At 44.0% G+C, this 22,084-nt stretch overlaps 1 protein-coding gene across 1 annotated transcript; it reads left to right on the top strand.

Moving 5' to 3' along the window:
• Positions 1-682: 682 nt before the first annotated feature.
• Positions 683-11,528, top strand: aif1l (allograft inflammatory factor 1-like). Its single transcript, XM_023807992.2, has 6 exons — positions 683-860; positions 1,042-1,103; positions 4,075-4,141; positions 6,923-6,964; positions 7,578-7,740; positions 9,799-11,528. Exons 1-6 carry the CDS (start codon positions 836-838, stop codon positions 9,884-9,886), a joined length of 447 nt encoding a protein of 148 aa, XP_023663760.1. The 5' UTR covers positions 683-835; the 3' UTR covers positions 9,887-11,528.
• The last annotated feature ends 10,556 nt before the right edge of the window (positions 11,529-22,084 follow it).

Raw genomic sequence — 22,084 nt, 5'->3', positions numbered from 1 at the left:
TTTTTGTTAGCCTATTTGCAGTGTTATTATAATAAATACTGTTTTGTGCTTTTATGCAAAAATGCACTTTTAAATGGATATTTTTTATTTTTAACTATACATATATATACATATTTCTGTACGTTATGATAAGATGAATACTCTGAATTAGACGTACAATTCTGTCTAAATGTAAATAATTACATTTAGAAAAAATAAAGAGAATTTAAACAAGGTTTGTCATCTCACTTTACTAATGAATATTGACTATAGAAGTGGAAACCTTCCACGCAAATATATCAATATAACGTTTATGTAGGTCAAAACCAACGGCAAATTATGTCATACGTATCATTATGATACTGGATACTGAAATATCGATTCTTTCGATCTGAATATTTCATTTTTATAAACAATCCTAACGTTGACCCCCCCCCCTTTAACCTTATAATTGAAATATTTATATTTTAAAAAGGGAGCACAACATGGATTTGTTATAAGGGGCACGACCACTCATTTCGTTGTCAACACCTCATTCCCACTCCCGGCAGGCACCGAAAATCGGTATCAGTGACACCAACCTTGGGACTGGGTCGAATCGGATCGAAAAGAAAATCGGTGGTATTGCCCATCCCACTCGTCGCCTCCAGGCGGGCGCGCATGAAGGCTGGTTTCTCTTGCAGTTTCGGTTTGTTTCGCAGGGGGCGTTGCCTTCGCACCGCCGCGCCGTAACGCGCATAAAGGCTTCGGCGGCGCCTTCGGTCCGGCCGAGCAGCAGACGGGCGACTACTGCGGCAGCCTTGTTCTCTGGATTAGTGTACTACTCTCCTCTCAAATTTCCTTAAATCACCCGGAGATGCCTTCAAACCAGAACATACAGGGTAATTCAAATCAGCACAGGAATATATAGTTTAAGAAATATGTATATGCATTGTTTTGTTGCACTGGTTTCATTAATATGCTTTATTTTAAAAAATGTTATTCGAGATTCGTGGGGGGTGATGGTTATTCCCGATCCCCCCTTTTGGCGGTTTTGATCATAATAGCGATTTCTTATTCCAGGAGGGAAAGCATTTGGGTTATTAAAAGATCAGCAAAGAGAGAAGCTGGAAGAAATTAATAAGGTACGTTATCCGTACGCTTTTTAAAATAAATGTTCACCCCTCTGTTTGCAATATGAGACTAGCCGCGCAGCTCCCCGTACCGTAACAGCACCGTTTATTGAATGATACCGCGACGGCGCTGAATGGGACTAAGGGAGTCCTGGCTGGTTCATGTGCATTTCGGTTCCTGTGCATTTCCCATCTTTGCGTGCTTTTTAAATGCAGATAAAGGATACAGTGTGTGGCTGGTAATCAGCAGAGTCAGTGGGGGGGGGGGGGGGTTGTTTGTTTCGAGCAAGATTGCAAAGATGGGCAAGCAGCTACTTGTTGCATACTGGTCATGTCTTTCAGCCTTTGGTAGAGCGGCGTGATTTTAATCTTAAAAATAAAGAAATATGTGCCCGAGAGGAGCCGCGATCTGCAGCGAGAGAAGCCGCCTCTGTACTTCTAGGTGCGTTTACCTGTAATTGCCTTTTTCTGTTATATTAGTGTAATATTAGGCGACGATGTGGGGCAGATTTGCCGAGGATGTGGTGTTGAAGGTCAGTTAGCGTACATAATGCTTTGGAAACCGTCGTGTGACTGTGCCTAAAAATAGCACGTATCAGGAATAATTCAAAAAATGTAAGTTCTACATATTCTTATCCAGAACTTTAAATGCGCGTTCCCATCGTCCTCTGATGGAGTCGGTGAGCGTGTCCCTGTAAGCCGGTGTAAGGAGAGTGACCGGTGTGTCTCTGCACGTGTCCGCGGAGGGATGGAGCCTGGTGGCAATCTGATCATCAGATTAGTCCCAGATGTCTTTTATGTGGCAATTGTATGATAAAGCAGTAAACTACGAGAGCTTGGATGTATTCTGTTTTATTGGTGAGCAAAGTGCCCCAGACTGTGAAACTGGCGTCTGAAGGTCAAATTAATATCAACGGAGTGTATACGGAGGAGGCTTGAAAAGTCACTTCATGCAGAACAGAAGTGAAATTAGCTGCTCCCAGTGTGAATTAATGGCATGTTTAAATATGGGCTGCCGTCTGAAACCTCCATCTCTGCTCCATTTTCTGTCCGTCTTTGGCAGGAGGTTTAGTACCATCCCCTGGGTCAATTGGGACACAGTGTCCCATCTCTCGGTCATGCCGAATGATCTTGCATGTACTGTGTCCATTCAGGCTAAATTCTTCATTCCATACTGGGGATGGTTTTACTCTCCCTCCTCTATTATATCCTCTGTGTTTGCATGTGAGAACATCTTGCCACAGTCGTCCTATATTTGGTCTAATTAGAGTGCAGTGCAGAGGAATTACATTTTCTGATGAACTTTTCCTTGTGTATGTTTCTTTGAAATAACAGATTCATGTTTTGCAGTATAAGAGCTCAATACCACTGTGCTCTGAAGTGATTTTTTTTTGGTCCTCTGCTGTTCAGTTGAGGGTGTCCTAAGTATGGAAGTTAGCCCATCTGTCACTTACTGTTAATGTCTCTCCCCCCCCCCCCCCCCCCCCCCCAGAGGGGTGGTATTAGTTGTCAATTTCAGGCTGTCAAGCACATCTTACTTGACTTGTTGAAATAACATCACTCTGGGATAGCTTTATTACCCCCCCCCCCCCCCCCCTCCCATGTCCAGATGCCTCTCACATGCCGTCATCTTGACACTCCTCCACACTCACGCCACATTCGCATGGACCTGCCATCTCAGTGCCTCTCTGTTCCCTGCAGCTGTGACTTTAGTGCATCTGCTCAGATTTGAAATCCTCTGTGTGTAAAAATAAAGTGGTTCTTTGGGTGCACGTTTAGTGGAAGCTTCTGTCAGTTTGATAAGCAGCTTGATTTGTGCTTTACCTCCATATTGGAATTGGCTGTTTTATTAAAACCGGTTAAGTGACGGTCTTGTTGATTTTGCTATTCAGGGAAAACCTGCCTGATATGTAAATGAATGATTGTTTGGCTATCACTTTCGTTATCGCTAAGCTGCATGCTGACGCTTGTACTATGTCAAAATGTTAAAGTTAAATCTGTCAGCTGTTGTCTGCATATAAATTCTGCTTTGTCAGCAGCTTTTATTGAATTTTATGATGTCTGTATTCATAGTGAAATATTTTTTTTTTTTTTTTAACCGGGCTGCTTATCTGTAATCCTGGTGTGCCGTATGCATGTGATATGTCTTTAAGACACAGATTTCCAGGGTCATCCTTATTCTTTTTTTATTCTAATATTTTTTTTTCTTATGAAGCAGGATCATAATCCACTATCTTATCATGATTTGTGTTTTTAAGTATATTTTGCAAGTTACTGAACATTACAACCAAGTTAAGCTCCCTATTTAAAATAAAAATAACCCTATATGGTAACAGAATTTGAAGGAAAAAATATTATCGAAGTCCACTTCTTGAGGACCAACTCCTCCATGTCATTCATGCTGATGTGATGCAAAAAATGGGAACTTGCTGCATGTGTTGCATTGCATGTTGGGACGCGAGTGTAAAAGGGAGAGAGTTAGATATCGAAGGCAGCACTACCTACTGTTTGCTATTGCAGCTTAATTCCTACCATCTGTGGGTTTGGAAGTCCATCCATCCATCCATTTTCCCATCCGCTTATCCTTTTGGGTCGCGGGGGGTCCGGAGCCTATCCCAGAAGCTATGGGCTCGAGGCGGGGGTGTGGAAATCCTATTTTCCAAGTTCAAATATTAATTGCTTCATTAAGGAGCTAGCCGTAATTCCCTTATTAGCCGTCCCTGTCTAGAGCCGTGGTCAGTGACCGTTAGCACTGGCTTAGCCTGGCAGTTTCTGCGTAGATGCTATTCCGTTTGTTTCTAACCTTTCTGTATTATATCAGTAATCTTACTGTTGGCTCTGACCCCAGCTTGTTCCTTGTTTCCTGAAGGGTCATCAATTAAATTTACTGCATAGAGCAGGATATTTTTTGAAGGATGGCGTCTTGGATGTCCTGAGCTGAGGTCAGCAAAGATGATGTGCTTCTGTTTTGTTCTCTTTGCAGGAATATCTCGAGGACCAGAAATACAGTGATGAGGAAGACCTGGCAGAGAAGCTGGATTCCTTTAAAAGTAATGTTTGTTCTGCAAAGTGCGCTGCATTTCCCAGAATGCCTTCTTTTCTGCCCTTCCTTTTATGGTGTGGTGTCCCTTTGCTGTGAGAATCGTCTGAATGTGTTTTCATACCAAATAATGAGCCTTAATGGTAGTACCTCACACATTTTGCCCCCACAACAAAAGAACTAGCTAAATAATTAGGTCTGTGACTGTTTAGTCCTTTTTTCTGCTCTTTTGAATCACTTCATTTGAATATCCATTCTCCTTGTTGGCTGCATGCGTCTTATCCTGTCTGTCAAAGCAGAAGCCACCGGTGGCAGTCAGCAATGTTAAATGTAGCAGAGGAATGTGGAGGAATGTCAGAGAGAGAATTCCGCATCCTGTTTATCCTAGAGGCCACGATCTGCTGAGATTGTGACACACAGAGGTTTTGAATTCCATGCAAAATAGCGTTGCGGCTTTAGACACACCGCTGATTCTTCCCAAGGTATTTTGCTGCCACTAGCTTCATTGCAGCTGTTGTTGCCTGGGAACGGTCATGCACCAAGGGACCCTGAGCTTCTGCCGTTCATTTAAATATTCCCTGGCAGAGGGAGCCGTGTGACACACTTGCCCCTCGCATCCTGTTATTCTGCCATAGCCTTGTCGTCACCCTGAAAGTACCGTGTTTGTTTGCTTTGCTTTTATCGCTAAATTTTTGTTTTTGCCACAGTCAGTACTCGGTCTTTGGGCTTGGAGTGAGTTGTAAGTCTGAGCCTGATGGGCTGAACACTCCCACCCCTCCCCCAACGTCGAGGGCCAAGTTTGTGGAGAGAAAGAGGTTTTTGTTTGTGTTGAAAAGACGTAAACTGCCCTCGCAGCCCCCAGCCAGCCTCGTCCAGCAGGCCGACCTCTGAACGATGAGTTTGTGCCAGTCAGGGGTGACACTCCTGGCAGTTCTCACCTTCAGACGTAATCAGGGGAGCCACGTGAGGGGCAGAGCGAGCCCAGCAGGGACCCCCTTCCAGCCGTCCCCACTGGCCTGGGATGGGGCCCTGGGGACGCGTTTCCCAATAACATAGTATGCTAACTATGCCATTGAACTGGTCCAGCCTTTTAGCTGGTAATGGGAGCATTTAGGAAACGCACCCCAGGACGGTTCTATGCAAATGTGGGGAGCGATTGAGATAGGGACACACACACACACACACACACACACAAGCATTCTTGTGACAGGACAGGGAGACATTTGGCAACCCGGTGCCTGGAGTTCAATAACAACATCGGCATTGTTCTCCTTCACTCACACGGTGACATGGTTACAGAGCTCAAGTCAGCCCAGATACTGGCTACCTTCTGTGACAAGGACGAGGCTGGGTTAGTCTGGGGACTGACTGTACAGCTCCAGTCTCAGGAGGCCTGAATCTTCTACAACTCATCTCAAGTTACTTTACCATGCATTCTAAGATTATTTTTTTTTAATAGTAATTTTTGTGTGTTTTTATTCCTTTTGGTATTGTAATCTCTTTGCAGAAATAAAACAAGTAAGCAAATGGAAGTATTAAAAACAGAACTATTTTGTAGTAGGATTTAGTTTTGTTGTAAGCAACCAGAATTTCTTCAAGATGCGGCCATGACGTGTAATTTTATTAAAAGCTAAATGTCAGCCTTAGTTTCAGAGATTGACCTAAGCAATTAAAACTTTTTAATTAGCCGAATCAGAGTATGCATGTTGCTGCACTCACATCTCTGGAGTCAGTGTTTTCTCCCCCTGTAATTGTTCATTCTTTTAGGCTAGAAATACTTTCCTTTGTAGGGCAGCTCATGTTCTGTTTTGTATTGGCGTTTAGTGAGTTTGTTAGGGTTTATTTTTAAACGAGTGACATTTCATGAAGCAGGTGACATGGCATGCTGTGCAGTTTGTAGCCTTCAGAGATTGCTGTAAAGCCCACGTCCGCTAGCCCTTGTGTGAAAGGCAGGCTGACCCGGCTGTATAGCCCACGTCCGCTAGCCCTTGTGTGAAAGGCAGGCTGACCCAGCTGTATAGCCCACGTCCGCTAGCCCTTGTGTGAAAGGCAGGCTGACCCGGCTGTATAGCCCACGTCCGCTAGCCCTTGTGTGAACGGCAGGCTGACCCGGCTGTATAGCCCACGTCCGCTAGCCCTTGTGTGAAAGGCAGGCTGACCCGGCTGTATAGCCCACGTCTGCTAGCCCTTGTGTGAAAGGCAGGCTGACCCGGCTTGCTGGCTCCGTTACAGATGCTCCTTGGGGACGCTCACTCTCACGTTACTCGCTGCTGTCTAACCAGGTCACTTTTTTTAATTCCCCTTCCTCCCCATGGATTTGGAAGCCCTTCCCTTATCTGCTTTTACCATCAGGCTTTGTCTGCTGTGCGTAACCAAGGCCTGCTAAAAGCACAGCTGTTCCCACACAGGCTGGCTGCTCCAAGCACCTGTCTGCCCCCTACATGCCGGCCTGAACAAGTGCACCACTTTTCCCAGCTGAGCTGCTCAAGCTGACTTTCCCTGGAGACTGCATTTGATACAATTTCACAAGAATGCTCCACAAAGATCTCCTCCTAAGTCAAATGACTGTAGCGCATAACCAACAGTCAGTGTTTTAAATGGAAGGCGGCTGTGTGAGGCCAGGACGGTCTTTGGAGAGAGATCGTGTTCCCAGGGCTCTGCTGTTCCTGATAGTCTGTTGAATTTTCATTGTGGAGGAAATTTGATTGTAGATACGCTGTGGTATAATTAGATGATGTTTGGTGTTGGGTGAGTTGTGATTTCCCCTCTCTCTCTCTCTCTCTTTACCCAGACAAATATGCCGAATTTGACCTAAATGACCAGGGAGAAATCGGTGAGTAGATGTTTATAAACAACTTTGAAAAAGTATACTTTTCTATTTATTTAGAGCTAGTTCTTTGTTCCTTTTTGGCATACTGATGATGCTAAGAACTGCTAAGAATGAATTGCATTCTTTTGAAATATGAATCAGTGATGTTATTGATGTAGACAGAGCAGGTTGGTCTGTTGCGGGGCTTTCACACACAGCTCTGTTCCTGCTGTGCTGGCCGCTGGGTTCAGCACAAGACGCCTCATTTTTTTGGCCAACCAGGTATTCATCACAGCGTGCAACAGTCAAAGTTCAGCTAGGGTGAACTTTGGCGTCTGCACGCACACGAGGTCGCCGAGCGCCAACCAGCGCGGTGGAAGCACTGGGAAATAACGGGTTTGGGGGAGCAGCAGACCTGTGGTGTCTGTGTCTGAAAGCCTCATTAGGATACTTCTTCCCCATGCTAAACATGCACATGGTTGGATCACTTTATTCACATGGTCAATGACCGGTGAGGGTCTGCCTTAAAATGAAGGGAAGGGAAGCTATTGGCTGTAACCGGAATCGAGGCAGGTGTGTGTGAGCGGTCATGCATGTATTTACACGTGCGGCGTTTACCCGTGTGCTTCTGCACCAGACATGATGGGACTGAAGAGGATGATGGAGAAGCTGGGGGTGCCCAAGACCCACCTGGAGATGAAGAAAATGATCTCGGAGGTCACCGGGGGCAGCAGCGACACTATCAACTACCGGGACTTTGTGAAGATGATGCTGGGGAAGCGCTCAGCCGTGCTCAAACTGTGAGTGTGTGTGAGGGGGCACAGGCCTGCTGGGTTTGACGGAATGAATGGCTTCTGAGAATCGCTCCGTGGTGACGCTGCCCCAGACCTTTACTGCTTCATCAGCTTCTTAAAGGGGCAGAGTTATAAATCACTGACCAGGATCTATCGTATCTCACTAACTTCGACCTAGGGCTGCCACTAATGACTCTTTCTATGGATTAATCTATTGACTATTTTACCAATTGGTCGATTAATCTAAATGATTAATTTAGCATCTACGCAGAAACCTCCAGAAAATCAAATAGGCCGTTTAAGTTACAGTTTGTAATATGTTATTGCAGGGCTTTAGATAATGGACGCTGGCTTTTCAGCACAATACAGACATTATTTTCACCCACAATTCACAAAGCAAAGTAGCAGTATGCCTAAAATATTAAAGATGTGTTTTGTGATGCCCAAAAGTTAGTAATTCAATGGAGATTCTAAGGTAGCAGCAGGCAGACATCTTTATGGCTTTAATAATGAGTGTAGCTACATGCTACATGGCTCTCCGTACTAATGGTAATGTAATGTGCCGTAGGGTCCCTAACCCTAACCCTATCTCACCACGACGTGTAGTTACGGTCCTGGGGCGGTGCATGTCAGGTGCCGTAGGGTCCATGGCTACGCCGCATACGGCTGAGATCATTATCAGCCTTTAATGTGTAAAAGTTGTTTGCGCATTATTTAGGCACCTTCTGCCCCCCCAGCAGTGTTCTATTAGGGATTATCTATTGGGGGGGGGGGAGGGGGTTGCAATGTTGAGGGGTGCTGGGGTTTTCTTGGACCCCACTGTCACCTGCAAATTAGGGTTTCGAGTCCCCCCCCCCCCACCACACCAGCCTCCCTTCCCAAGGCATCACATGATTCCACAGTGTTTTCTTCGGGGGGGGGGGGGGGGTGCTCTCTCTTCAGTGAGTAATGGTCATCTCTAGCACTGGGATTTTTACAGTGCTGTGTCAGCATTTAGGAATCTAAAAAAAGGTTCTGCAGTCATTTAATACTGACAGATCTGCCTCCAGTCCTAAGCATTGGTCACCTGAGGAATTGGTCACCGGAATCTCCTCCTTCCGAGGATTGAAGATGGTCTCTTCCACCCATTAGTCCGACCATGTTAAGATAAGGTTTGCACGTGCAGCACTGCAGATGCCAAGGGCGCAGGTCTGGAGGTGGGAGTCTGCAGCAGTGCTATCATGTCACATGGAAGGTGACTCCCTACAAGGAGAGTTGCTGTAATAAACAGGAATTACGTATGTGATGAAACAAGAGTTCCTGCTACAGAGTAATTTCACCATATTGTTTAATTGAGTGCTTATCAACCAAGGGCGGTTTTAGTTGCCTTTCCAGTAAAAAAAAATATTAAGTATATAAATCCACTGGTTAGCTTTCTGAATGCTACCCAAGATTTCCTTTTTCCACTATCTGGCCAAAAAAAAAAACAATGGAATGAAATGCTTGTGAACAGCTAAATTGAATTATAATACGTTTTAATTATGTTTTGCTGGTGGACTTGGCAGCCGAAATCAGACGAGCTTGATGGGAATGCAGATTAATGGACCGTTTTTGGGTGGTTCACTTCCAAACCTTTTGTGTTTGGGTCTGTTATCCTCACAGGCAGCAGGGCTTAAAAAGGAGGCTGCAAAAGCCCCCTCCTCCATTTGTAACCCCCACCTTCCGCAATATTCTGAACACCATAGGAATATGCAGACACGGTTAGCACTTGTGACGTTAATTAATACTTGTTTGGCTAGAACGTATGAGGGCTTCTTCCTGAATCATAGTCGAGTCCCTTCTCCAGTAACTGGGGGAACTTCTTGCCCTCTGACGAGGTTCCATTTTGCCACCAGTTTAACCATTGGGATGACTGAGCTCTTAATGGTTCAGGAGGCTGCATTCTAGGAAGTAAAATTCATCCAGTTTTTGGCTCATGTTTTAATAAATGTCTTAATTATCTTAATGGATGTTCTGACTTCGTCTCTCCTCTTCCTCACAGCCCTCTCTCACTTCCCTGTGTCACTGCTGTCTCTCTCTCTCCAGGGTTATGATGTTTGAGGACAAGGCCAATGGTGCAAGCTGCAAGCCGGACGGGCCCCCACCCAAGCGGGACATAGCCAGCCTGCCGTAGATGGGGGTGGGGTTGTGGGAGGTGGTGAGGGATTGGAAGCACCTTGGTTATCCACTGGTCCACTCATTGTCTTTCTTCTGAGAATGTAAATAGCCTTATTGCGAGTCAGACTTTGAGATTGAAGGAGAATCTTTGTAGACTGTGAGATTTCATTTCCATTTAAAAAGTGGGGAAAACTATATTTGCTGTGAAAAAGTAATGGCAGTAGTTTTTATATGAGTAAATAAATGTATATATTTGTATTAAAAATTAAATAACAAGGTTAATATTTTTAATTGCCACTCCAGCTCACCTTAAATCGCAGGAAACTGAAGACCATTTCTTTCTTAAAATACCAGATGCAGTGCTTTTTTTCCTCCTTTATTTTTTTAAGGGGCTTGAATTCCCATTTTCTTCAGGTGTAGGTATTCATTATCAAGGCTGGGGCTAACTGCATTTAGCCATCAGGAGACATTCCACATGCTGCATTAAATCCAGCTCAGTCTAGACAGGCTTCCCCATTGGCCAGCCTGAATTTCACAGTCCTGTGATGTTGATGTGGCTTATCTGAGGAGCAGGAGATGGAGATCTTGCTGTCTGAGGGCATGTGGCAGCATGCAATGCTAGGGTTGCTTGGCCTGATTGAGGCTTTCAGCAGCTGTCTAGGTGCTGTCTTCTGGTCTTTCAGGGTTTCTAGGAGGTCCACGTTTCCAGCTATCTTGGTCATATAGGTGGTATGGAAGGCACAGCAGATAAAAGCACATTTTGTTTACTGCTTTTCTCGTCAGAACATTTAGAAGGGCGATATCTAGACGAGCTGTTCCAGACCGTAGTCATTCTACTGCAGCTATATGTTTACTATAGGCTAACATATATACTGTATCACATTAAGATCATTTCCGTGTTCCACTATGCTTTTTTATATTTGATTTAATGCAGAAATATTTCTAAGTATGAAAGGAAGGGTATTTTTATTTATTTTATTTTTTTTACTTTGTAAGGGATTGAACAGAGCTGAAACGGAAAGTCCATTTTGTAAAATCTGCTTTGATATTTGGATACTTTCTGTTCCCATGACAACCTTAGGAGTACCCTCATTGCTTTGTCTCAGAAACTACACACTTGAGGGGTACATAGGTCCACCAGTTGTGAGTTTAACAATGTTAAGACTATGTATATTTTTCCAACCTAATAGTAGCATAACAGATCACTTATGTCAATGCTATAAACAGCCAGAGATGAGATTCTGTCAGAATTCTTTTTTTCCCTTGGAAGTTGGTGTGTGTGTGTGTGTGGGGGGGGGGGTTCTTGTTTCTTTTAAATTCAGATTGGGTTGTTTTTGAGAACTACTACTTTTTAGAATGAGTTTGTTTTGTCCGTAAGAGAAGCCCAGTCTGAACGGCGTTGGTACTGCCTGGGGGCACCTGGCCGCTGAAACTCCCGTCTGTGTCCTTATTTCCAACATAATGTATCAAAACCTAATTTGTTTCTCTTCTCCTTGTGCCCCTCTTGTCACTCCTGTTAAACACTAAACACTGTCCGTAACTTTGTAACTTATTAACTGCATTTTTTAGCTTTTGTTTCTGGATAATTTAAGTCTTCTTGGAAGTTTAGTAGCTTGTATTTTTTGAAAACACCAAAGGAATTAAAGTTCTTACAGTAATGCTGATGTGTGCAGGTACTGTTTCTATTATGCTGGACTGTCTGCATAATGTCTTATTTTTCTTGCTTTATGGGATTAAGAGCTTAGAGACTTTACATTGCACCTTTCAGTAAAGTATATTGTAGACTGTGCCGTATGCATTAGTATAAGGAACTGTGGTGGACAGAAGTTTATATGGGTTAATGCATTCCTGTAAAGCCGTTACAAAGCACATTGTTTTACCTTCGTAAGAGAGAGCATTAAAATAAGAAATATAATAGCATGTACTAGCAGTTCATTTAAAAATGCAGACGATGCACCATAAAGAGGCTTTACCATATATGAAGTACAGCATGACGCACAAACATATATGAGCTTTATTTACCTTGTTCAGCCTAGTTCTACATGGGAATTAATGTGGAGAGGAGCTGTACTGCATCATTGGCCTCCGATAATCTAACCATTGTAACGATTTGTATTATTTTAGGCTGATCTTTTAGTGCATTTTTTAAATACACAGAGCAGGCGTTGGTGCATTCTTCATCTGAGTAACCCTCGCGATTTTCCAGTATTCTTCCTTATGAATCTGCAAGTGCCTAATTAGACTTGTTGTATGAAACGACGCCCTGTTGCTTCCTCCTTTCGCAAGGATGGCATTGCAGATATCCATTGGGCTACTTTTAAGTTTCCAGAATTTCCACATGACTGAAATCTTGATAGTTTGTAGCTTCGAGCCACGTGCCTCAGGCTTACTGGAGTGTGTGATTTGACTCTGTGCAACTGACGTAAATGGGGCAAACCCGGGAAATGAAATAGATTGGGGTTTGGTAGTCTATACTGATCTGGGGTTGGGTCGCTGGGGTAGCAGTCTAAGTAGAGATGTCCAGACCTCCCTCTCACCAGCCTGGCCGAGAGATATAATCTCTCCAGCGTGTCCCGGGTCCTGCCCGAGGCCGCCTCCCAGTTGATCAGGCCCAAAATACCTCCCCAGGAAGAATTCAGAAGGCATCCTAGATAGATGCCTGAACCACCTCAGCTGGCTCCTTTTGATGCAGAGCAGCAGCTCTACTTCTGGATGTCTGAGCTCCTCACCCTGTCGCTAAGGCTGAGCCTAGACACCCTGCGCAGGAAGCTCATTTCTGCTGCTTGTATCCGCGATCTCATTCTTTTGGTCATTACTCAGAGCTCATGAGCATAGCAGTAGGTAGGAAAGTAGATGAAATCATTCACCTTCCTGCTCAGCTACCTCTTCGCTACAACAGAATGGTACAGCGTCCACATTACTGCACTGCTGTCATCTCTGCACCGATTTGTCTGTCGATCTCTCGCTCCCTTCTTCCCTCACTTGTGGACAAGACCCCAAGAAACTTAAACTCCTCCGTTTGAGGCGGCAACTCATCCCCCACCAGTAGAGGGCGATCCTCCCTTTTCTGGTCGAGAACCATGGCCTCAGACTTGGAGGTGCTGATCCTCATCCTGGCCGCCTCACACTCAGCTGCAAACCGCCCCAGCTCATGTGATCCTGCGCCCCCAAACCGGACCCCCTCCGCCCCATGGCTATGCCTAGAAATTCTGTCCATCAAAATTATGAACAGAATCGTGACAAAGGGCAGCCCTGACAGAGTCCGACACCAATCAGGAAGGAATCCGACTTATTGCTGGCTATGCGAACCAAGCTTTTGCTCCGTTTGTACAGGGACCTGATGGCCCGTGACAACAGACCCCAGACCCCATACTCCTGAAGCCCCCCCCCCCCCCCCACAGCACCTCCTCAGGGATATGGTCATATGCCTTTTCCAAGTCCACAAAACACACATAGCCTGGTTGGGCAAACTCCCATGAACCCTCCAATGTCCTTGTGAGAGTGAAGAGCTGGTCCAGTGTTCTAGCCTACACTGATCATGCCTGGATAGGGCCCGATTCTGATCTTTGATGTCAGATCGAGACATCCCAATTTTTTCATTTTGTATCATGTATATAAGTGGAAAATCTCTGTCAATAGTTGTGTGAATCATTATGTTAAAATCCTGTTTGATATGGGTTACTTAGGAAAATTCCTCTTTGACAGGCGAATACTGAAAGTCATGGGACTTGCATAATTAACTATTGAAATGAATAGCCTTTCAATAGGAACATCACTAGAGATTTATGGAAAGGGCGGCTAAGTCTTTACTAGGAGAGTCAGGTTGAAATGGATTTTAATGAACAGAAACAGTATTAAACTCATCTGTGCAATTATGGGGAGCCTGCTTTGAAGCACCTTTGACCTTGTTGATTATGGTATGTTAGTACTTCTATAATTTTCTTGGAGGGAGCTGCACAACATCCCACTCTTCAATAAATAATGAAATCTTGTACTGGAAATAACTATTTACATATTTAATAATCACCACTTTTCCTGACATCAGGGGTGTGGAACCTTGGTAGAATGGGGTATATGCAAAAGACCGTAAACAGCATAAAAGAGACTGGGGGCTTTCAGGGTCAGCCGCCTTGAATCCGTCTCCCCAACTTCTACAATATCCGTAATTACTGGGTGGATCAGCTGGAACCATGAAAGGCGATAAAATGTGCGAGTCGCCGCTGTAACACTCAGCTGTAACACTCAGCTGTAACACTCAGCTGTAACACTCAGCTGTAAGTGTATTTCCAAAGCTGTGCACACATTCCACCTATATGGCAATTTACACAATATTCCCCAACCAATTAGGTGTGTGACACTATATGTTTGTATGTCTTAGTGTCCATGTCTTAAAATATCTTTTATATTAGGAAGTGAAGTTCAAATTTTTATTTCTTTTTTTTTTTTACCAAATGTGTTTTACTGTCCCTGTTGTGACACGTAGGCCTGAAACAGTACACGTGTGTGCAGTACACATTTAACCAGTGTTTTTATCAGAGGAGACTACGTCATGTGAGTTCCATCTCAACCCTCAACCACTGGGCTGTTGGCGCAATGCTCTATGTTGATGCAGTATTAAATCATATCTACATAGAATTATATTTACAAATCAAAGTATTTTTAACTCTTGGCTCTTCCACTTAGAGCAGGCTATATTAATTCTCATGAAACACTACCTCGCATTCACAATTGCAATCGTTTAGAAAGTACAAGACAAAACACATCTCATATTGATTCAAAATAGAACACAGCATTTTATTTGTCAATACGAGGGGATTGGACGCCAAAAAAAAAAAGCAGAAAAAAATGAATGTTCTTATTTACAGTACATTCAAGGGATTAGCTAAATTCAACAAGAATGATATTTACAAATCAAAGTATTTTTAAGTCTTGGCTCTTTCATGTAGAGTAGGCTATATTCATTCCATGCGTGAAAATCAACAAGGAACAATGGTGAACAAGCAACTCAGACACACACATACACACACTTGAGAACAAAAGACATTTATCCAAGATGTGAGTCGCCGGAGGTTGGAGTAGGGGGCGAATCTAAAGCACATCACCACACTGAGTGCAAGTAGCCCTTTATGTGTGTGGTTCCACGCACTTCATCATACTTTTTTCCTGTTGACATGTCCACCTTTCAATACACCCACATGCCATTTGACACTCCCGCTACTCCAGTCTGCAGAGACTTGTACTTGATAGATCCAGCAACCCTGGAGCACTTACTGTGACTTGTCTTAATGAAATGGGTTCACCAGGTCTGTACTTGTTCCTTTTATATGCTACAATCACTAGGCCTGGCTGGCCTAGGGAGAAGTGACAAGATTAACTTTCAAAACAAACACACAGTTACGTAATCTCCCACAACAAAAATTAGCAACAGAATGTGTGATTATACAGAAGAGGTTATTGACGTTCCACTTTCAGGAAATAAAGCTGAAGTAATGAAATTTGAAGTAGAAATTGCCTGCATTAGGTCCAGTGTTAGGGTTTTGATTGATTTGATTCTTTTATCCTTCCTCTGGTGTTAGGCTCGACACTGACCCGTTTGTAAGTTTTAAATACATAAAAGCACCAAATAAATTTGTGTACTGCATCAAGGCTTTTTGACTTTGTCAGGAACCTCTATTTAAACAAAGTAAAATAATTTAAAAAAAAATCACAAAATTATAAATACTCTGGTCCCGACTAATACACCTCTGGTGTTAGGGTCGGCACTGACCCGTTTGTAAGCTTAAAATGCATAAAAGCACGACATAAATTTGTGTACTGAATCAAGGCTTTTTGACTTTGTCAGGAACCTCTATTTAAAAAAAAAAAAATCACTAAATTATAAATGCTCTGGTCAACATTATAACAGCTCTGGTGTTGGGGTCGACACCGACCCCTTTATAAGTTTAAAATGCATAAAAGCATCACATAAATTTGTGTACTGCATCAGGAAAATCTATTAAAAAATGAATACATAAAAAAAATATTTCGCTAGGCAAGGTATGCCCAGACATGTTAGGCAAGATAAGACCAATTCAGTTTATTTATTTAATTCACTTGAGGCTTATTTTACCATTATTTTTGATTGAAAACAAGAGGTATGCTGTCAAAAGCAAGGTCCAGAAAGCCACACCAAAAATATTAAAACCAATCTTTTCATGGATAAGGAAGCCTAACAAGGTCACCAAGAGGTAAGAAACAAATTGGTTGATAAATAATTGTTTTGAGGGTATTTTATGGCTGATTTAAGACACAGGTCGGCATCGACCCGTTTAACATAAGAGATGTGTACATAAAGCTCAGACAGGAAGAAGGAAAGAGATCCCGCATTTCCAGTCCTGTTGTGACATCTCCGTGAAATCGCCTCTGTCACCAAACGAGCATCTGATGCAGAATAATTGTGTGCAGTTAATGAACAGCACAAAGTGAACCGGTCACCCAAATCACTCATCAAAATGTCCTGTTTTTTTTTTTTTTTTTTTTTGCACTATATGGCCAAAAGTATGTGGACATTCTTATTAATTAGCAGAATAACTTAATTAAGCCAAGCCCATTGTTGAGACAGGTGTATAATTAAGCACACAGTCATGCAGTCTCCTGCACTAAATATTATCAGCAGGTTTGGTGGCTGTACAGAAGGAGTTAGTGACATTCCTCTTGGCACCATCACAGGACACCATCTTCCCAACAAGTCAGTTCTCCACATTTCTGCCCTGCTACAGCTGCAAGTGAAGTGATTATAAAGTGGAAACATCTGGGAGCAAGTTCGGCTGCGAAGTGGTAGATCACGCAAGCTCCCAGAAAGGGACCTGATCACCCAGCATCAATACCCAGCCTAAATGGCAGCAAATCCCACCAGCAGTGTTCCAGCATCTAATGGAAAGCCTTCACAGAAGATTACAGGCTACTATAGCAACAAAGGGTCAACCAACGTCATGCTAATACCTTTGGTTTTGGAAAGAGATGGACAAACTGGCATCAACATGTTTTTGGCCATATAGTGTAATAGTAAAAAACAAAGCTCTCAGCAACTGTCTGGTGTGTCTGACCTCTTACTGTACAACTGACCTGCAACTTCCGAAATACATGTAACCACATGAAACAGCACAAGCTTTTTGATGCCATCAGCCAACTACAGGACAAGATCTCTTCCTGCCATGACAAACCCCTGAAGGTCTATTGCCATACAGAATAGCAATTGTGCTTGTCTGCTGTGTCTGATGGATCAACATCAGCTACTGCAGGAAGGCCGGAGAAACAAGTAAGACCGGAAACTTCTATAAGTTATTTCTGAAACACATGAATAAACATAAAAATATGATGTTCTTGGGTGTGAAATATGTGACGTGTGTTTGTGTGCTTGTGAGTATGTCTGCTCTGAATGCACAGAGATCACTTCTGCATAGCTAAAGGGTGGAGAAACAGGTAAATCCCATTGGTTAAGATTCTTAAAACCTTAATTGGGAACATCTTACTTGACGGGGCAGAAATACTTATTAATAACTCAGTTACTACTGAAGTACAGATCATGAATAAATGTAGTCTCTAGTTGAGAAACTCATGTGTGTGATTCATTACACAAGCATGAGATCTGTATTTCACTTGCATTATTCATGGCTTGTTCCTTCAGTAGCTCCTTCACTAGTTCACAAAGGTTTACAGAATTAACAGATAGAGTAACAAATATAGTAAATGATTGAGATAAAGCACGCGTCACGATTCATTAATGATTAAATAACATCAGATCAGTATGTAACTATGACTTAATTTGTGGTTAATTAATACATAAGTAATAGCATAATATAATGTCATCTGTGCCCCCTCAAGTAAAATGTTACTGAAGCTTATAATCATTCATAATTATGTAACATTAACTGTAACTTTATGTCACTTTAAATGTCCTAAATGTACACCTGATAGTTGGGACTCAGGGCTCTTTTGTGCAGACTAGCTGCTCTCAGCCATTGAGGAATATTTCAAGTGAACAAACTACACAATGTGGACAAAAGTATTGAGACACACTTCTGAGTCAATGAATTCAGGTAATTCATTCCAACCCATTGCCAGAGGTGTATAAATTCAAGCACCTAGGTTTTGTCAAAGAATGGGTTGTTCTGAAGAGCACAGTGAATTCAAGTGTGGTGTTGTCATAGGATGCCTCCTTTATAATAAGTCAGCTTGTGAAATTTCATCCCTGCTAGAGATTCCACGGTCAACAGTAAGTGATATTATTGCAGAGTGGAAGCGTTTAGGAATAACAGAAACTGAACCACAGAATGGCAGACCACGGAAAGTAGCAGAGCGGGGCCGCCAAGTGCTGAGGTGCATACTGCGCAGAAGTCGCCAACGCTATGTCGACTCAATAACTGCAGAGTTCCAAATGTCCTCTGGCGTTCTCATCACCACATACAACGGCAAGTGTCGGATGGAGTGGTGTAATGCACGCTGCCACTAAACTCTGGAGTAGTGTAAACATGTTCTGTGGAGTGACGAATCATACTTTTCTGCCTGGCAGTCTGATGGACAAGTCTGGGTTTGGCGGATGCCAGGAGAACATTACCTGCATGACTGTGCCAACTGTAAGGATCGGTGGAGGAGGGATAAAGGTTTGGGGTTGTTTCTCAGGGGTCGGGCTTGGCCCCTCAGTTCCATTGAAGGGAACTCTTAAGGCTTCAGCATACCAAGACATCTAGACATCTAGACAATCCTATGCTTCCTACTTTATTGAAACAGCTTGGGGAAGGCCCTTTTCTGTTCCAGCATGGCTGTGTCCCAGCGCACAAAGCAAGGTACATTAAGACATGGTTGGGTAAGTTTGGTGTGGAAACACTTAACTGGCCCACAGAGAGCCCTGACCTGAGACTGAGCATGTCTGCTTTGGAGGGAGAGCGATCACGCCTGCTTAGGTAATGAGGAGAGAAACCTGTGTAGCAGCCAATAATGGAATACCTGCCAATAGTGTAATAACTTCCAATAACAATAATTTTTCCATTCTTAATGTAAGGACATTCGATAATGTTACAACAGTCATAACTCCTGCAGTTCGGATTAGGAAATCCACCTGAAGCTAAGCAGGTTTGGCCCTGGCCAGTATTTGGAAGGGATCCCAGCTGGGATGCAGCTGGAAGAGGTGTTGGTGTGGCCAAGAGGTTAGCCCGTCCTGTGGTCTGTGTGGATCCCAGTGCAGTGACAGGGACACTGTGGCCAACAGGTTAGCCCGTCCTGTGGTCTGTGTGGATCCCAATGTCCCAGTGCAGTGATGGGGATACTGTGGCGAACTGGTTATCCCATCCTGTGGTCTGTGTGGGTGAATTCTCTCTTGCCCGTCACCACCTTGCTGCTGTGTGGTGAATGTACTGGAACAGAATGGCTACTGTCACCTCATCCAGGTGGTGGTGGTTGAAGTGGCTCCCCATTGGTTCTGTAAGGCACTCTGGGTGTCTGGAAAAGCACTGTATAAATGTAACATTCATTTATAACTTACCCATAATGTAATGAAATGTCTGAATCAAAAATTGAACAATATTATGCACAAAAAAAAATTACCTGGTTATTACTATATTGGCTGCTACAACTGGTAAGTCCTATTAGTTCAGATTCTTAAGAGCTTAAATTTCATCACAGTTCTGGAAAATGAGCATCATAATCCTTCACAATTCTATAGCATTAAAATGTGACTTTGAATATGTCCCAAAAGCATTTGTGATAGTGGGGATAGTGGTGAGTAAGATCTGGGTGTTGTCTTTTTTCCTGGGTGTGTGCTTTTACCCCAAATGTGATGCACGCTGTCCTTCTCCTGCAGAATTTATTTTGGAAGATCCCCAGTGGCAATGGTTTGACCGGGCAGCCGTGTTGAGATCACTCCCGTGGCGCACTAATGCGTGAGTGCAGTCGGCTGTGGCAGCCAGCGAAGCCTGCTAGTGCCGTGATATAACGTGATAGTGAGCTTCCAGCAGGACCTCAGGGTGCACGGCAATGGAAACGCCCACTGGGTGTGCAAATAAAGAGTGTGCTACCGTGCATGTGTGTGTGTAGGAAAAAAGGCAGATTCTGTGTGTGCAGGAGAAGTCAAGTTGTTTCCTATTAGGAATATGGTACGTGTGCTTGTGTGAATGTTCAGTACAGTGGCCTGTTTGTTTATTTTGAAAAACCTGCTGCGATGGACAGAATGATCTACAGAATGAAGGAGGGCCACTCTGTTCCCAGTCTGTGCCGTCCTCAGGGTCAGGTCTACTGTGTGACTGCCCCCACCCCCAGAGCTGTGTAATGTCTGCAGCAGTGACTGCCCAGTAAACAAAACATGATTATTAAAGAATGAGGGAAGCAGAGGCTCATCTGGGGAAAATGACAAGCAGTGACACAAACGCGTAAGTGCTGCTTTTGATGTGACAGCAATGGATGACTAATCCTATTTTCTTTCTTTCTTCTTGAGAAACTACATTTCTTTTCAGATCAAGGCTGTACTGAAGTGTTGATGAACAGAATCAAAATGGTCACATTTCATTTGTGCCCCTTTCAAATTCCAGCCTTTCAGATGTCATGAATGTGTGAGGGGTTATTTCTGCAAATCGGCTGCTTAGCAGTCATTAGGGACTGGAGAATGATGAGGATTCATATTTCCTTGGCTTTAACTGAGAGTGCATTGTGTGTCGCATCAATCAGCTGTTTGTTCTGACCATATTGTGAGTGTGACCTTCAGGGCAGTGGGTGTCTGACACTGTGAGTAGATAGGCAACGGTATTCCCAATACCTCTATAACAGGGCCACCGCTATTCCTGACGCCTCTGTGACAGGACCAACGGCATTCCTGACGCCTCTGTGACAGGACCGCCGGCATTCCTGACGCCTCTGTGACAGGGTCACCGGTATTCCTGACGCCTCTGTGACAGGGTCACCGGTATTCCTGACGCCTCTGTGACAGGGTCACCGGTATTCCTGACGCCTCTGTGACAGGACCGCCGGCATTCCTGACGCCTCTGTGACAGGACCGCCGGCATTCCTGACGCCTCTGTGACAGGGTCACCAGTATTCCTGACGCCTCTGTGACAGGGCCGCCGGTATTCCTGACGCCTCTGTGACAGGGTCACCGGTATTCCTGAAGCCTCTGTGACAGGGCCGCCGGTATTCCTGAAGCCTCTGTGACAGGGCCGCCGGTATTCCTGAACCCTCTGTGACAGGGCCACCGGTATTCCTGACGCCTCTGTGACAGGGCCGCCGGTATTCCTGAACCCTCTGTGACAGGGCCTAGTTCTGATGTTTGCATCCCCCTTGTAGTCACTCTTGATGGTGGACAGGGGTCAGCATGGGCACTCTGGCCTACAGCTACATAGCACTATATGCAGCAGGGCTCGATGCTCTGTATTTCGTGACACATTACTCCCATGACCATCATCAAAATTATCTGCCATTAGTGTTGTACTAACCCTTCTATTGATTTGTTCCAGATGGGATTGCCTTTGTTCACATGCCACATTAACTGTTTTGTGACATACTGTGTCCTGTTGTTGTACAGGCTTATGCTCTATGTTGTGGTGCTCTTCTGGGGACAGAGAGGTGACCTTTTCCATTGTCCCACACAGTAGACAGCATGCTGAGATTGCGCTTAGCAGACAGGTTATGCAAGCAACCACTGGAAAGTGCAGACGACGACAGGAGAGCTCCGGGAGAAGGTAGGCCTTTGCCAGTTCCTGGGCGCTGCTGCAGCCACGGAAAGGTAGAGAGAGAGAGACAGAGAGAGAGAGAGAATGAATGGCTAATGGTCTGTAATGCTGCTTCGCCACAGCTACCCCCCCATACCCAGAGATGTTTGTTGTTGATTTCACTTACTTACACACTGGCTGAGCTGTTCATGTCCACGCTGCTACTTCCCAGCATCAGAACTGCATTGTCCAGAATAGTCTGTGACCTCTGTGCCTCAGTTACAAACACACCATGAACAGAATTCGCACATATATGTATAAAAATAGATGTGTCTGGGCAGTAATGTTAATGCTGATTCTGGGCTTTATTGAATTAAAAGTGGTAAATGTTTGAAATGTTAAAATGTTTGAAAACACCTTGCAAAACAGTCATGTAACTGGCTGCGATGCAGGTTTAGAATGTTGTATATCGTCCCTTCCTTATCATAGCAAATTTCAGTACAGTGCATTAAACAACCCATTTATTTTATCTTAGAGGA

Source organism: Paramormyrops kingsleyae, chromosome 7 (genome assembly GCF_048594095.1).
Source record: "Paramormyrops kingsleyae isolate MSU_618 chromosome 7, PKINGS_0.4, whole genome shotgun sequence".
Classification (NCBI taxonomy): Eukaryota; Metazoa; Chordata; class Actinopteri; order Osteoglossiformes; family Mormyridae; genus Paramormyrops; species Paramormyrops kingsleyae.
This window is presented reverse-complemented; position numbering and strand designations above follow the sequence as displayed.

Coding starts and splice junctions, on each gene's coding strand:
- aif1l (XM_023807992.2), top strand. CDS start 836: ATGCCTTCAAACCAGAACATACAGG. Junction 1,104..4,074: donor AGCTGGAAGAAATTAATAAG/GTACGTTATCCG, acceptor TTCTCTTTGCAG/GAATATCTCGAGGACCAGAA. Junction 6,965..7,577: donor AAATGACCAGGGAGAAATCG/GTGAGTAGATGT, acceptor CTTCTGCACCAG/ACATGATGGGACTGAAGAGG.